General features: G+C 36.2%; 1 protein-coding gene across 5 annotated transcripts in view; it reads left to right on the top strand.

Moving 5' to 3' along the window:
- Window positions 1-15,296, top strand: part of Wwp1 (WW domain containing E3 ubiquitin protein ligase 1) — a 134,335-nt gene that overhangs the window by 63,168 nt on the left and 55,871 nt on the right. For 4 of the 5 annotated variants that reach the window (XM_052717006.1, XM_052717004.1, XM_052717003.1 and 1 more), the window contains 8 exons: window positions 2,128-2,455; window positions 8,118-8,213; window positions 9,999-10,173; window positions 11,714-11,768; window positions 11,856-11,940; window positions 12,055-12,183; window positions 13,231-13,306; window positions 13,406-13,477. In XM_052717006.1, the coding sequence (XP_052572966.1) occupies window positions 2,128-2,455; window positions 8,118-8,213; window positions 9,999-10,173; window positions 11,714-11,768; window positions 11,856-11,940; window positions 12,055-12,183; window positions 13,231-13,306; window positions 13,406-13,477 (1,016 nt within the window). The remainder of the gene's footprint in view (window positions 1-2,127; window positions 2,456-8,117; window positions 8,214-9,998; window positions 10,174-11,713; window positions 11,769-11,855; window positions 11,941-12,054; window positions 12,184-13,230; window positions 13,307-13,405; window positions 13,478-15,296) is intronic. The other variant, XM_052717005.1, reaches the window with a different exon arrangement.

The following is a 15,296-nucleotide window of genomic DNA, read 5'->3' as shown; positions in this document are numbered from 1 at the left end:
TACAGAGATCCAAATGTATCTCTCCCTCCCAAATGCTAAGATAAAAAGCATATACTACCATTGCCTGACTTCTATGTTTAATATAATTGCTGGCTTTTTCCTCTGATCCTTGGATAAGCTTTATTAGGGTTCACAATATTTTGAGGGACACATTATATCACCACAGGTAATCTTTAAGGTACCCTGAGAAAATCATGACAATTGTTAAATCTTGTCAGTGTTTTGTGAGGCTGGATTATCTTAGAAGCCTGGAAGCTATTCTGGATGTTGGATCACCTGGGCCATCAATTCCCTTCGGAGACTTTTTTAAGGGGGTCTTCCTTGCTGAAACTTGATTTTTCTTAACCCAGAATGAATCCACAGCCTGCCTCTCTTTTCCTATGGAAACAAAAACACAACCTCTCCCCCAAAGTGACATGTCTTTTGACTTAAATTTTGGAGTCAAAATATTTTTTAAAACATAGGTTGGTTTAATTTAGTAGCTTTTACAATCAAATGTCTCTCAGTAGTTATCATTCTTCCATTAACAGTCAAAAAAAATCTAAAGACAACACAATTAAGTGTAGAATCCAGACTCCATTTGTTTCCCATTTTTACATGGCTTATCATATTTTTTTTTATTATTCTATTTCCTTTTTAAGAACTTTATTATTATTTTAAAATCATTTTTTAAATCTATGACTGTTACCCTTTCTCTTCTCTCTTCCAAGTCTACACATATTGTTTAAACATATTGTGATCTGTTTAGAGGCCTTTTTGCCTGAATCTGCCCTTACTGTGTATCTCTAACCTGTTTTGTCTGTATGAGCCCAAACCCTAAACCTGTCATGCAGAACACGCTTGCTTGTTCCAGGGCCCTGACACTGTGGGAATCCGCCGTGCTGCAGCTCAAGCACACATGTGGCAGCCAGGGGACGAGTCTTTGTGTCATGACCCCCATGAGAGACATGAACTATAAAGCTGCTCTTGACTCCATTTTTGTGTATCTAGAACTCTTTTTTTTTTTAAAGCTTTCTCAGGCTCTCAAGCTCTATGAGTATTTTCATGTGCCACGTTGGAGTGCCATATGTAACTGGAGGCGGAGTTTTCTGTCCTGACTGCCCAGTTCCAAATAAACACACAAAAGCTTAAATTCATTACAAAGTGTTCACTGTTAGCTCAGGCTTATTATTAACTAGCTTATATTTAAATTATCCCATTTCTCATCTATGTATTACCACGTAGCCATGGCTTTACTGGCCCTCTAGCATCTTGCTTCTTGAGTGGCTGGCTCATGTGGTCTCCCTTGACTCTGCCTTCTTTTTTGGAGTCCTCAGTTTGATTGTTCTGCCTAACCTTATCCTGCCTTGCCATAGGCCAAACGGCTTTATTATTAACCAATGGGAGTAATACATATTCACAGTGTACAGAAGGATCATCCCACAGCACAGGTTTGACTCAATTATATGTGTACATATAGTCTAAATGGATCAATTATACTTGAAATAAAATTTAAAAAAAAAAGGTGTCAGTAAGTCTCAGCAGTGAGTTATTTCTTAAGTAAGTGTAGAATGGAAGCTGGGCTTGATGGTGTACTTTCAATCCCAGCTACTCAGGTGGCTGAGACAGGAGGATTTCACCTTCAAGACCTACCTGGGTAACTCTGTGAAACATCTCAAAAAGTTAAAAAAAATAGTTTAGAATAAACTGTTGGGTATTTTTTTATAGTCCTCTATGGTACTATCTTAAGAATTAATGCAATCATGTACTTCTTATTGGATGAAAGAGTTTTTTATTTAGTTTTGTTTTGAGACTAGCTGCCACTTACATATAAGATAGGAGATTTAAAGTTGATGATTTGGAGGGAAAACATTTATTTTCTTAATGTTGATGTGTTGCCTGAAGTTAAAATTATTAGTATATATACTTAAAACTTTCTCATTTACCAACTTATTCTTAAAATTCCTAAAATTTTTATTATTTACTCACTTTATTCCTAAAAATTGATTTCAAAAACATCTCTTATTATTTTATGTTCTTCAGTATCTAGTACATTGCTCAGTTCGAATTGAGCATCGGACATTGAGCAAGTGTAGTAAATTGACTAGGTAATTTAGTCATAGGTCATTTTGCTATTTTCCCTTGTAGTAAATGGAGAATCATCTTCATCTGTCCTAGTTGATAGTACTTCCACCATGGGTACTCCACTACCATCTGAAGAAACCGCCTCGACTTCCAATTGCACTAGCACCACCATCCAAGAGCCTCCTGTCCAAGAACCCCCAGCACCCTCAGAACACGGTGAATGTATTCCCTCTACCAGTGCCGAAGTGGGACCAGAAGCTCGGAGCCTCATAGACCCTGACTCTGATTCCAGAAATAACTCTGCTTTTGATAAATTAAGGCAGCCAGAAGGGTTTGCGGAACCTCTGTGGCCACGGTCTAGAAATGCCCACACAGAGTCTCTGCCATCAGGGTATGTCAAGAAAATGTTTTTAATGTTTGACTTCCATTTAAGTAGAAAATTTCTGATGATGTATGACTATTGACTGCATATGTATATGAAATGTTCCTTTTGTTGAAAAAAATAAGTCTAGGGGCTGGAGAAATGAATCAGCAGTACAGACTGTTTTTGCAGAGAGCTCAAGTTCAGTTCCCAAACTCCATGTCAGGAAGTTCACAGTTTAGCTCCAAGGTACTATTCCTCTGACTTCTGCGGATGCCTGCACTCATGTACATACATACCTCACACTCCTACATGACACACATACACATAATTAAAAATAATAAAAATAAATCTTTTTAAAAATTAACTATAAGTTGGAACATTCATACTATTTATTTGCTCCAGTGAAACTGCCTTTTGTAGTTAGCAACCACTTATCTGGTCAAAATATGTGTTGTACAAAATGAACATACAAACCTGATGTGAATCTGCAAGACCTTTTGATTTTATTTTCACTTTGTATAGTAGTGACCATGACACACTTGTCATAACTCCAGTTCTTGTGTGTGATCTTGCATCCCTGATATCAGCTAGCCATCCATTTCCATTGCTAGTGAATACTGGTGACAGTCTCCAAAGGGCTCTATTACCAGCCTGGATTTTCCTTATCTTAGTTTTTCCTAATGTCCTTTAAGTTTCCTAATCTCCTTTAAGTATGATTATTTAACTCCCAATAATTTTCTTTAAAGATTGCTTTATCCTTACTTATTCTTTTTAGTACTGGAGATACTCATATTAATTATTCATTCATTTTGTGTACGTTCAAGATACAAGTTTAGACTTAGACTTGATACCATGTGTGCATAATACAGTTTGAAATTACTGTGATAAAAATATAACACTTGTTTTAGTTACTGTTCTGTTGCTGTGAAGAGACATCATGACCAAGGTAACTTATAAAAGAAAACATTTAATTGGGGGCTTACTTATAGTTTCAGAGGTTTAGTCTGTGACCATCATAGTTGGGGAACATGGCAGTAGACAAGCATTGCCTTAGAGCAGTAGTTGAGAGCCCACATCCATAAGCAGTGGGCAGAAAAAGAATGAACCTGAGCCTGGTGTGGGCTTTTGAAACCTCAAAGCCCACCCCCAGTGACACACCTTCTCCAACAAGGCCACATCTTCTAATACTTCCTAAATAGTCTACTGTAAACCAACCATTTAAATATATGAGCCAGTGGGGGCCATTTTCATTCAAATTACCACATTAGTTTTCAATACAGTCTACATTAATTAGAATGTTGACATGTAGCCTTTGAAACTACCCTAGAGGGCTCTGATTAACCTTATTCATTTGATTGCTCATCACAGTATTGTGTGCAGACTTCTTTCCTGTTTTTGAAACTTTTTTTCTCAGTGCTTATTACTTGTTCATTTGGTTTTACCATTGTGTAATTGTGGTTTCAGACTGTGATCTGCATGTGCTTCCCTAGTAGATCTTATCATTTAAGTTTTGGTACCTTTATGTGTGGTCAGAAGAGACTTCTATTCAAGATACTCTGCCCCTGCCTACCGCAAAGACTGCAGATACTCATGGTTTTCTAACAAAGCTACAATACAGTGTATATCACCTTCAATTAATGCTATAACCCAGAAGCCCTGTTTTAGAACCCTACTCATTAGACATCTGAGGGAAGCCTTGTAATGTGAAAAGGGACAAAACAGTGTAGAAAATGCTACTTGAGTTCTTAAGAGATGGCTTTTTGGTGAAGATATCTGCCACCAAGCCCGGCATCATGCAGTCCCTGGGATCCACATGGTGGTAGGAAAGAGCCAACTCCCACACATACTGTTCTGACTTCCATATGCACCCAGTGGCCGGCACACACACACACACACACACACACACACACACACACACACACACACACACACACACACACACACACACGATGATGATGATGATGATAAACTTTAAAAATTAATTAAAAAAAGAAAATGCTGCTTGAAGAAAGGAGACTATTTCAATATTATCAGAGGATAAGAAAATGTATCACATGCACAGCCAGGTATTGTGCAAAATGAATGTTTAAAGAATTTAAAGTCTCCAGGCAAAGTAAATCGGTGGAAACTTTAGTTGATAAAGGTAAAGAAACTTGCCAGCAAATAGAGCAAAAAGTTAAGTGTATAACATACAAGTCAAGTTGAAATATTAGATGACTAGTTATAAGGTTTCAGAAAACAAAAGAGGAGATCTGTAATAAAATGACAAGAAACTCACAAATATGATAGGCAAATTTTTTCTTAGAGAAAAGACTTACCAAAACTCTTGATGGTAAGTGAAAAGAGACCTATTTTAAATTATTCACCATGAACATTTTATTCTGTTGTGTGCCCTCCTGCCCCACCAAAAGAAATATCAAGTCCATCCCGAGATTTTTTTTTAATATTTATTTTTGCTTATGTGCATGAGTGTTTTGCTTGCCTGCATATCCGTGCAACATATGCATGCAGTACCTGTGGAGACGAGAAGTGAGTGTCATATCTCCTGAAACTGGAGTCAGCATATGGGTGCTGAAAATCACACCCAAGTCCTGAACCAGTACCTTTAACTGCTGAGCCATCTCTCCATCCCCCAGAGATTTTGTTAAAAGGCCAAACAAACCAGGTTTTATACTAATGAGAGTGACAACAGACTTGTCAGAATCAACAGAAGCTGGAAACAAATTTACCTGAGTGCTGTAAACCAACCATTTAAATATATGAGCCAGTGGGGGCCATTTTCATTCAAATTCATATAATTCAGAGTTCTGTAACTAGTTGCACAGTTAGAAGGATGTTAGTTTGGATGGGAAGAGGCTGTTAAGTGTTTTTAGATGTTCAGGAAAGGGACCTATGGCTTTACTTTTCACAGCCAGAAGTCAATACATTTTATGTGAAATTAAGTCATATGAAGTTAAGCATGTTAATAAGAAAAGAAGTAAATACCAGAGCATGTACAAATGGTTTGAAAATTTTGCCGTGGGGATGAGAATATAAAGTGATGGGGGGCAGCAGGTGTGTTTGTTTGAGCTATGTGACCCATAGACTGTATGAGTCTATTTAACTACTATGAAGGTATTATGAACTATTTGAAAGTATATATTATTCTGATAAAAATCAAAGCTAGAGTTAAACCAATAAAGAGTACATTTTGAAACCAGAGCATTGTAATAAGGACTGGTTTTAGAAATTATTACCTAAAAATAGCAAAAGTACCATTGCCAGAAGTTGCCTGAAATGCCCCTAGTTTTGGTTGTTAAGCTTTCACATAACTGAATGGCCTGAGATGTATGTTATAGGTATTCCTGAAATGCCTGTGAAATCTAAGTTCTCTAAGTCTTTCCTTCCCATAAACTTTTTCTTAAAAGGAATAAATGAAGCAAATCTAAAATGTCATGTCACTTATTTTAATGATATGCTCTGAGAAGAGTAGTTTGTATTTTTGAAGTGCAGAATAGCATAAATGTTGGTATAGTATTTTATGCTTTGATAATTTAATAGGTAATTTAATAATTTCTGTGGTTTTAGTGTAAGTGTAAATTTGGGGATTTTCATTGTTCATGGGCATTACTTGAGCATTCTATGACTTGGTTTTCTTAGGTGTGACAAATTGTTGAATGAATTTGTGTTCCTGTTATTTTTAAATATGAATGCATAGGCACAACCTCTCCTTAGAAAATAATTGTATTATGTGCTGCAGTCTTAGTATATGAAGACAATAGAAAGAAAGTAAATTAATAACTGAAGGCTTCTCTGACAGTGAGTTAAATTCAATTGGATTCCTATGTTTATCAGAAATGAATATATTTTCAATTTGTTTTATTTTAAAATTGAAAATGAAGATGAAATGCAGAAACATGAAAAATTTTAATTTATATTAATTATATATATTTATATATATAATGCATCTTGATCGTATTTCTTCCACCCCTCCCTCTAGCTATCCCCTCTCCCCTAGTACAGTTCCCTCCCAACTTCCTTTTTTTCCTGTTACCCCACTGAGTTCAGTTAATGTTGTCTGTATGCACATGGGTGTGGGACCATTCATTTGGTCATGACCAACTTACTGGTGCCTGTGCCTCTCCAAAAGTGACTTTCAGTTTACTGTCAACTACTAGTAGCTTCCCAGCTGGGGGTGGGGCCTTGGAAAACCCTCCCTTTTCCATGTTAGTGTTAACTGGCTTGATCTTGTGCAGATATTAAACAGGTAACTTTGCCACTGGGTTCATGTGTTCACCAGCCACGACATATCCAGAGGACAGCATTTCACAACACTCCTACCTTTCCCTGGATCTGCATTCTTTGTGTGCCCTCTTCCATAGTGTTCCCTGAGCCTTCACAGGGGGGTTGATAGAGATGTCCTTCTACAGCTGAGGAGTCACAGTCACTTATTCTTAGCACTTTGAATAGTTGTAAGGCTTTGTGTAACCACTACCCTCTGCATTAAGACACTTCTCTGACCAAAGTATAGAACAGCACAAGTTTATGTAAATATAAATATTTAGTAGACGGTTAGACAACATGATGCTATCGCAAACAACATCAGTGGGTTCTCCCCTTGGACCCGTGATTGTCCTACCCATGGATTTTGACCAGCTTTCCAATACCAGGCATGAGTTCCCTTCAGTAGAGCAAGCCTCAAATCCAATCAAGAGCGTAGCTGCTTGCTCTGTAAGTGGTCTAACCGCTATCTGACCAGTGGGCACATTTTGCCTGGCAGGTTGGTATTAGCTTGCAGGGTCTGGTGCTCAGTAAGATTGTTGATGTCTTTTCTCTTTAAGCAGTCCTTATGATACTTTTCCAGCACTATGAAAACTGGTCAGAGTTTTTTTAATTTTTTTTCCCCCTCCTAATATGTCATATTGAGAAAATTGCAGAGAAGAAGAAATAGGGAACCAAGAAAAGAAAATCAAAGTGGGGAAAACACATTGAGAAGCTTTCAGGAAAAGATAAGTTTGTGATGTTCATTCTCAGGACTACCGAAATAAAGAGTGGAGTAGATGTGCACAGTGAGACTGCACACAGAGATGACAGACTTGGCAGGGACAGCACCACCACGTGTCTTTAAGGTGCTTCTGCTGAAAACCTTTTAGATGCATAATTTTAAAATCAAAGGCAAAATGGATATTACTTACTGGCATTTAGTACCTTAGGCTTGCTCTTTGCTGAGATTATTTTACTCTTGATTATTTTTCTTTTCTGCTAATTTGGAAGAGTATAAATTGATAAATTTAAAAATTTTGAGTATTCTATGCTTTCTTTCTTAACTACAATTATTTATTTTCCAATGCTGTTGTGAAGAAGCAATAATTAAGAGGTCAAAATACCTTTATAGCCAGGCAGTGGTAGTTCATGCCTTTAATCCCACCACTTAGGAGGCAGAGGCAGGGAGATCTCTGTAAGTTTGAGTTCGAGGACAGACAGGGCTAAAGTAACCCTGTCTTGGGAACCCCCCCCAAAAAAAACCCCACAAATAAAATATGTTTATAGTATTTTTTTTGGTGTGTGTGTGTGTGTGTGTGTGTGTGTGTGTGTGTGTGTGTGTGTGCCTTGTGAAGTAAAGCCTGTTTTTAATGTTCCTGATTCTATAACATTTTCAGATTTTCTAATCTTTTGTTTTTTTATTTCTATTTTTGTACTTTTATTATAGGTGGGAACAGAGAAAAGATCCTCATGGTAGAACCTATTATGTAGATCATAATACTAGAACTACCACATGGGAGAGACCACAGCCTTTGCCTCCAGGGTAATGCATTATCCTTATGTATCTTTAGTTAGGTTTTTTGTGTGTAAGTTTTAAATGTATAGATATATTCATAAATAAGAATTTAAAGATAATCTCGTTATAATTTTTGGACAATGGTTTTAGTGAAATAGACTTTATATTATGGTTCTCAATGGATGGATTAAATGAATAACTATAACATGGTGATCCTATTTATTTAAACATTTATTTATTTATTTATTTATTTATTTATTTATTTATTTATTTTTTTTTTTGGTTTTTCGAGACAGGGTTTCTCTGTGTAGCTTTGCGCCTTTTCCTGGAACTCACTTGGTAGCCCAGGCTGGCCTCGAACTCACAGAGATCCGCCTGGCTCTGCCTCCCGAGTGCTGGGATTAAAGGCGTGCGCCACCACCGCCCGGCTATTTATTTATTTTAACATGGTGATCCTGTTTATTTATTTAAAATGAGCCTTCGGATGTGCTCTATTGAAACACCACATCTATGTTTTCCAGTGATAAGTTCTCAATACCATAGGACCAAGTGCTAAGTTCTTTCATTTGACACTTGAAGCCAGGCATTTGGGTGTCAAAGGCTGAAGGAATGTATTCCAAGCATAGGGAGAATGTTTGAGGGGAATTCAATAGTATAATTTAACTTAGCTGTCAATGCAGTGTGTAAAGAATTATTTTAAAAAGCAAAGGAACATCAGTTTATCATTGACTTTGAGACAGGGTAGGAGCAGGAACTTTATTTAGTACATTTTCGATTATTTAAAACTATAAATTATTTAAAACTATAACTTTTTATATGGTTTAATATAAGCTTACATGTAACTAAGCTTGTAGATTTTAATTTTGGGATCAGTCTAATATCTCTTACATTATTAAATCTCATGAAATATAATAATACACATCACTATTTTTGGAGAGTCACACATTTCTTTTGTTTGACCCGTGTATATACTTAAGTATATATGTGTGTGTGTGTGTGTATATATATATATCTTTAGAGGGGGTTTGAGTTTGGGTTTCTCTGTGTCAACAGATCCCATTATATTTCTCTGTGTCAACAGATCCCATTATCCTTGAAATACTAAGTTTGGAAGACTTCTGAATTGGATCCAGAGGGGATTATTAGTCATAGAATAAAATTAATGACAAAAACTGGCTTAGTAGATCCCAGGTTTTGGGAAATACAAGGAGTAAACAGAACCCTGGAGCCTGAGTAGAATTCTGGTTGATAAGAGATCTAGAACAGGGCCTCTGCTCTTCTGGAGTTACAAGAGTGGCAGGGCAGGATGACACACAAGACACACTTGGGACCAGCAGCTCAGATGAGGCCTCTACGGGACTCTGGGAAATGAAAAAGTGCTAGGTTCTTCTGACAATGTGCCTGAAAACTGTTTCTCAAGAATTAGCGAGGAGTAAGTCTGTCTGTGATAGGATAGGAGTTCAGCAAAGATAAACGCTTCACAGATTCATATCCTGTTTTTGAAGAATAAAAACAGCCAGACCTGGTTTCATATTCCTGTAAGTCTAGCACTTGGGAGGGAGAAGCCAGAGAACTGTGCGTTGAAAGCCTACTGGTCCCATGGATTAAGACCAGTGTGGTCTCCATAACTTCACCCTGTCTCAAAAGACCAAGACTGGGATGTAGGTCCACAGGTAGAGAACATGCCTAACATGCTCAGTTGCCTGGGTTTCATCCTTAGCAATGCCAATAGATAAATAAAGTAGAAATATGGATGTTTTAATTTATCAGGAGATTACTCATTGCTTCATTTTTATTGCTTATTTGTGGTAGTTGGGAAAGAAGAGTTGATGACCGTGGAAGAGTTTATTATGTGGATCATAACACCAGAACAACAACCTGGCAGCGGCCTACCATGGAATCTGTTCGGAATTTTGAACAGTGGCAATCTCAGCGGAATCAATTGCAGGGAGCTATGCAACAGTTCAACCAGCGATACCTCTATTCGGTAATAAGCAAATTACAAGGTGTTAATGTTCTCTTTCCTTTACTTTGGTGGCTTTCTAAAATATGTAGACTACATTTCAGTGGTATGTTTGCTTCGTTTTATTTTTGGTTAATCTTTAATATTGTTTCTGATACATATAAATGAGTAAACATTCTTGAAATTTTTCTGGCTTTGGAGTATTTTAGATTTTGGATTAGGGTGCTCATCCTGTATATAGTAAATAAGAAAGTTTGTACTATGAGGTTTGTTTTGTTTCTGTGTAAGACTTTGTGTCCATGAAAATTTGGAAACAGGACAAAATTAGGTATTGGGTATGTGTCAAAATAGTTTCTGCTAAATAGCAGAATCCTCTTAAATGGATGCAAGTTAAGTTACCTCAATAGAATACCAGGGCTGGAAAAAGAAAGAAGCATTCTCTGACTTAATAGTGCTGTCAAGCAGCTGAGTTCTGCCTTTTAGAGTAGCATCTATTACCATGTATCTTGCCTGCATTATCTCTTGTTATGAACCTTTCCTGCACCATCTGTTGTCACTCACCTTTCCTGCACCATCTGTTGTCACTCACCTTTCCTGCACCATCTGTTCACTCACCTTTCCTGCACCATCTGTTGTCACTCACCTTTCCTGCACCATCTGTTGTCACTCACCTTTCCTGTACCATCTGTTGTCACTCATCTTTCCTGCACCATCTGTTGTCGTGCATCTTACCTGCACCTTCTGTTCACACATCTTACCAGTACCATCTCTTACCATGCATCTTTCCTGCAACTTCTGTTGTCATGCATTTTGCCAGCTATTTTGAAAATAAAGAGCTGCTGTCCTTGGCCTGATTTCGAGAGTCTCTGCCATGAAAGGGAAGGGTAAACTGAAAGGGGAGAGCTTTCCTGTAGCAGGCCCTTGTACTTAGCAAGCCCCTGAATATTTGCTTAGCAGCTTAGCAAAGGACACCTTAGCAAAGGATCAGGGCCTTCTCCTTCTGCCTCATTGGCCAGAATTTTCACTTTATACATTACTAATTCAGATTCAGTGGACTATTCCTTATGGACACATTGCTCAAACAAAACTAGTGGTTTGATTATCAAGAAAGACAAGATAAAGATGGAGAGATAATGAGTATAGTTAGCACTATCTATAGTGGTAGTATGATCAAATATTTATCAAAATGTGTATATATTACCATTGAATAATTATTTTGCAGAGTAATTATACTATAATTTTTCTATTTTTGAAGAAATAACGTCTCATTTAAATGGCATCATTCTCTATATACTGTTCACCTATCTCTTACTCCTTAGAAAGGACTAGGAAATTAACGTATTGATATTAGTATATTATTTCTAAGTCATTTACTAATAATTATAGCAGCTGATGGCCAGTCTTCATAATATTTTTGAACTTTGTTTCTTGAAATTGCTATATTCCTATTACTTCATAATATTTAAAAAAATTCTAAGATATGACTGTTAATTGCTTACTATATTAGTATATTTCTGGCTAAAATTGTTATTTTATTTCTGTCCTGAACCTCTTTTTCAACCAGGCTTCAATGTTAGCTGCAGAAAATGACCCATATGGACCTTTACCACCAGGCTGGGGTAAGTTTATAGGATGTTTATAAAAATATGTGTAATGTATGTAGTTATAAAGTTGTTCTTAAATGTTATTCATACTTTATGTTTTAGAAAAAAGAGTGGATTCAACAGACAGAGTTTACTTTGTGAATCATAATACAAAAACAACCCAATGGGAAGACCCAAGAACTCAAGGGTATGTGTATACTACAGTCTTAAGTTATCACACATGGGTAGATGGATGGATGGAATCAGTGAGCTGTAAGTACCTAAAACATACCCACCTTATGATTGTGATTTTATCTTATAGCTTACCAAATGAAGAACCCCTGCCAGAAGGCTGGGAGATCAGGTATACTCGGGAAGGTGTTAGGTACTTTGTTGATCACAACACAAGAACAACAACATTCAAAGACCCTCGCAATGGGAAGTCATCCGTGTAAGTGGAAACCCGAACTTGAAAAATACTACTTAGTGAAGACAGGAAGTTTAGTCTCTAATGTATTCCCAAATTTAGAAACAAGTCATTTTTGGCTAAGAAGACATGTAGAGGTAATTTCTAACTATAACTGGTTTTGCTCTATGTTGTTCCAGAATGATTTGTGGTGTGACATTTTTTTAATTAAACAATATATGTTCATTATATATTATTTTATATAATAACAATAGCAAATATGTGTGTAGTAATTACTACATGCCAAAGAGTGTTTTAAGCATTTTAGATATGTTAGCTCATTTTTATCTTCTCATGACCTTTGAGAGCTATTATATTATTTTCCTATTTATTTTTTTCTTTTAACAAGGCCTTTTTCCCCTTTAAGAAGTAATAAGCCATTTATTTCCTTAAGATACACAATATATAATTTACTTTTTTTATTCTGTGTATTTCCTTCATTGGTGCATTTCTTACACAAAACAGCCACTTTTCTCCATGTTATTAGCAAATAATGCTTTTACTGTCTAGAACTCCAGGTCCCTGCTAAGTGTTTGATAAACTCTCTTGGATGAAGGAACTTCCCTGATTGTGACAGCAGAAGACAGGATTTTATGCTAACTCTAACATGAAAGTGCCTTATATTCTCTGTTAAGACTCTAGGCAGGAGTGCCTCCTACTCGGAGCTGAATCTTGTGTCTGCCTCTTTGCTCATTGTCCAGCTGAGTCACATGATCTGCATGTAACTTGCTCCAAGAATTTAATTTTGCTTTGCTCTGTTTTTGTTCGGATCAAGTTTAAGATGAGGTACAGGGTTTTTTCCTCATGTTTCTCTTATATAGAATCCCTGACTTCCTCAGCTTTAAGAATTATCAGAATTCTTGTAGTTTTTTTTCCCCACAAATAAAATATAAAAAAAAAAAATCAAAACAGAATTATCAAAAATTCTTTTAAGTAGTCTATAGTAGATTTTAGGACTTCTATAAACTAAGGGCTTATCATGCACAGTTTCATACTTAATATTACAGTTTTATTTGTTATGCTTCTCTTTAGAACTAAAGGTGGTCCACAGATTGCTTATGAACGCAGCTTTAGGTGGAAACTTGCTCACTTCCGTTACTTGTGCCAGGTACTAAAGTGGTAAATAAATCTCATTTATAATCATTTAGTCTGATCATTATATAATACATATGCTGTGGCTTACACAATACGATATTTTTATTTTTAGTCTAATGCACTACCCAGTCACGTAAAGATCAATGTGTCCCGACAGACTTTATTTGAAGATTCCTTCCAACAGGTAAGGTATTATCAAAATGAAACAGTGCTTCTTGTCTTATTTTATTCTGTGCTTCTAAAGGGAGTAAAAAATTTTTGAGTCTTTAAGCATTTATAATAGGCCTCATTTCTTGAGTGGCTAAATTAGTAATTACATTAAACTTTACTATGTGGGCTAGAGGTATACATGGAGGCAAAACATTCATATACATAAAATAAAATTAAACTTTACTCTGCAATAAGTGATGACTGTCAATTATTGACAAATTTTTTTAATTGCTTTTCTTTCCTCCTCACAGCATCTCTGTGAGAGAATTCCCACCATCATCCTCCAGTTTATAGCTAAAGTGGGAGACTGAGAGAATCAAGAATTTAGGTGTAGCTGGATGTGGAATCCTATGCCTTTATTCTCAGCATTCTAGAGGCAAAGACAGGCAGATCTCTGTGAATTCATGTAAGGCTACATAGTGAGAATCTGTCTTAAAAACCAACCAACCAACCAACAAATGAATAAAATAATTTAGGTATATTTTTACTAAAATAAAGTTTGAACAGCATTGGAGCAAGTCTGTTTTCACATTTGTAAAATTTGTGAAATACTAACAGATCAAATTGGTAGATCTATAAATCCATTTGAATATTCCATTAGTAACTCATGTTCATTCTTACCACTAGGTTTCACCTAGCCTAAGCATGTTTAAAATTACAGTTCCTGCTTCCCTCCCCATATGTGGTTGTTTTCAAATAATTTGTTTCATTATTTTCATAGCACTGCTCCCTCCCTGTTTCTCTTACTGGAATGTATGCTTTGTGAGAACATGGACTATTGGTTTACTTTACCTTTGTCCAGTACCTAGAATAGTGCCTTTAATATGACAGTTACTCAGTAAATACTTAATGAATGAATGCATGAATGTAACTTGTCTGCCTTTCTGGAGTCATCTGCAGAATATTATTAAAAACAGAATAATGTCATTCTTTTAGGAAGTAGATAATTTTTCATGATCTTTCACTCTCTAAAGCAATGACTGTAACATTCTTATGTACTCAAATATGAGTTTCATTTTTTTTTATTATTTCTTTTATTTTTAAGATTATAATTACATCATTTTTCCCCTTCCATGTCTTCCCTTCACACTAATATGCCCCTTCTGGCTCTTTTTCAAGTTTATGACCTCTTTTTTTCTCTAATTATTGTTACATACATGTATGTTATATATATTTATATTCACAATATATAAATACAAACCTTTTCTTCTATATAATATTATTGATATGTATATGTTTTTATGGCTGACCATATGGTATTAGAGAGCTAATTGGTATGCTCTTCCCCAAGGAAGACTATTTCTCTTGCTCTCATCATTCCTTAGTTGCCTGTAGTTCTTTAAATAGGGCTGAGTCCTTGAGAGCCTTCCCCTGTCCATATTAGCATGTCCCTTGGTTTCCTCCTTGTTCTAACTCACGGTTAGCCACTCATGTTGTTAGACCTTATGGGTGTAGCTTCTAACATTCCTTGGAGAAACAATTTCACAACAAACTCCCTGATCCTTTGGCTCTTATAATCTTTCTGACGCCTTTTCTACAGTCTTCTCTGAGCTTGAGGTGTGGGAGTTGTTTTGCAGATATAGCAGTTGCAACTGGGCTCCACAACTCTACATCTTATTTGGTTGTTTTCTGTAATAGTCTCTGTTGCAAAGAGAACATTCTTTGATGAAGAGTGAGAACTATATTTATCTGAGGGTATAAGGGCAAATATTTAGAATATAGTTAGAGATTATGCTAGTTTAGCAAAGAGGTTCTCTTCTAGGATCTATGACTTCACTAGTACTGGGGAGTTG

The sequence above is a fragment of the Peromyscus californicus genome, unplaced genomic scaffold, assembly GCF_007827085.1.
Source record: "Peromyscus californicus insignis strain IS unplaced genomic scaffold, ASM782708v3 Scaffold_5__1_contigs__length_169319896, whole genome shotgun sequence".
Classification (NCBI taxonomy): Eukaryota; Metazoa; Chordata; class Mammalia; order Rodentia; family Cricetidae; genus Peromyscus; species Peromyscus californicus.
The sequence above is the reverse complement of the archived record's forward strand: the minus strand, read 5'-3'. Positions and strand labels throughout refer to the sequence as shown.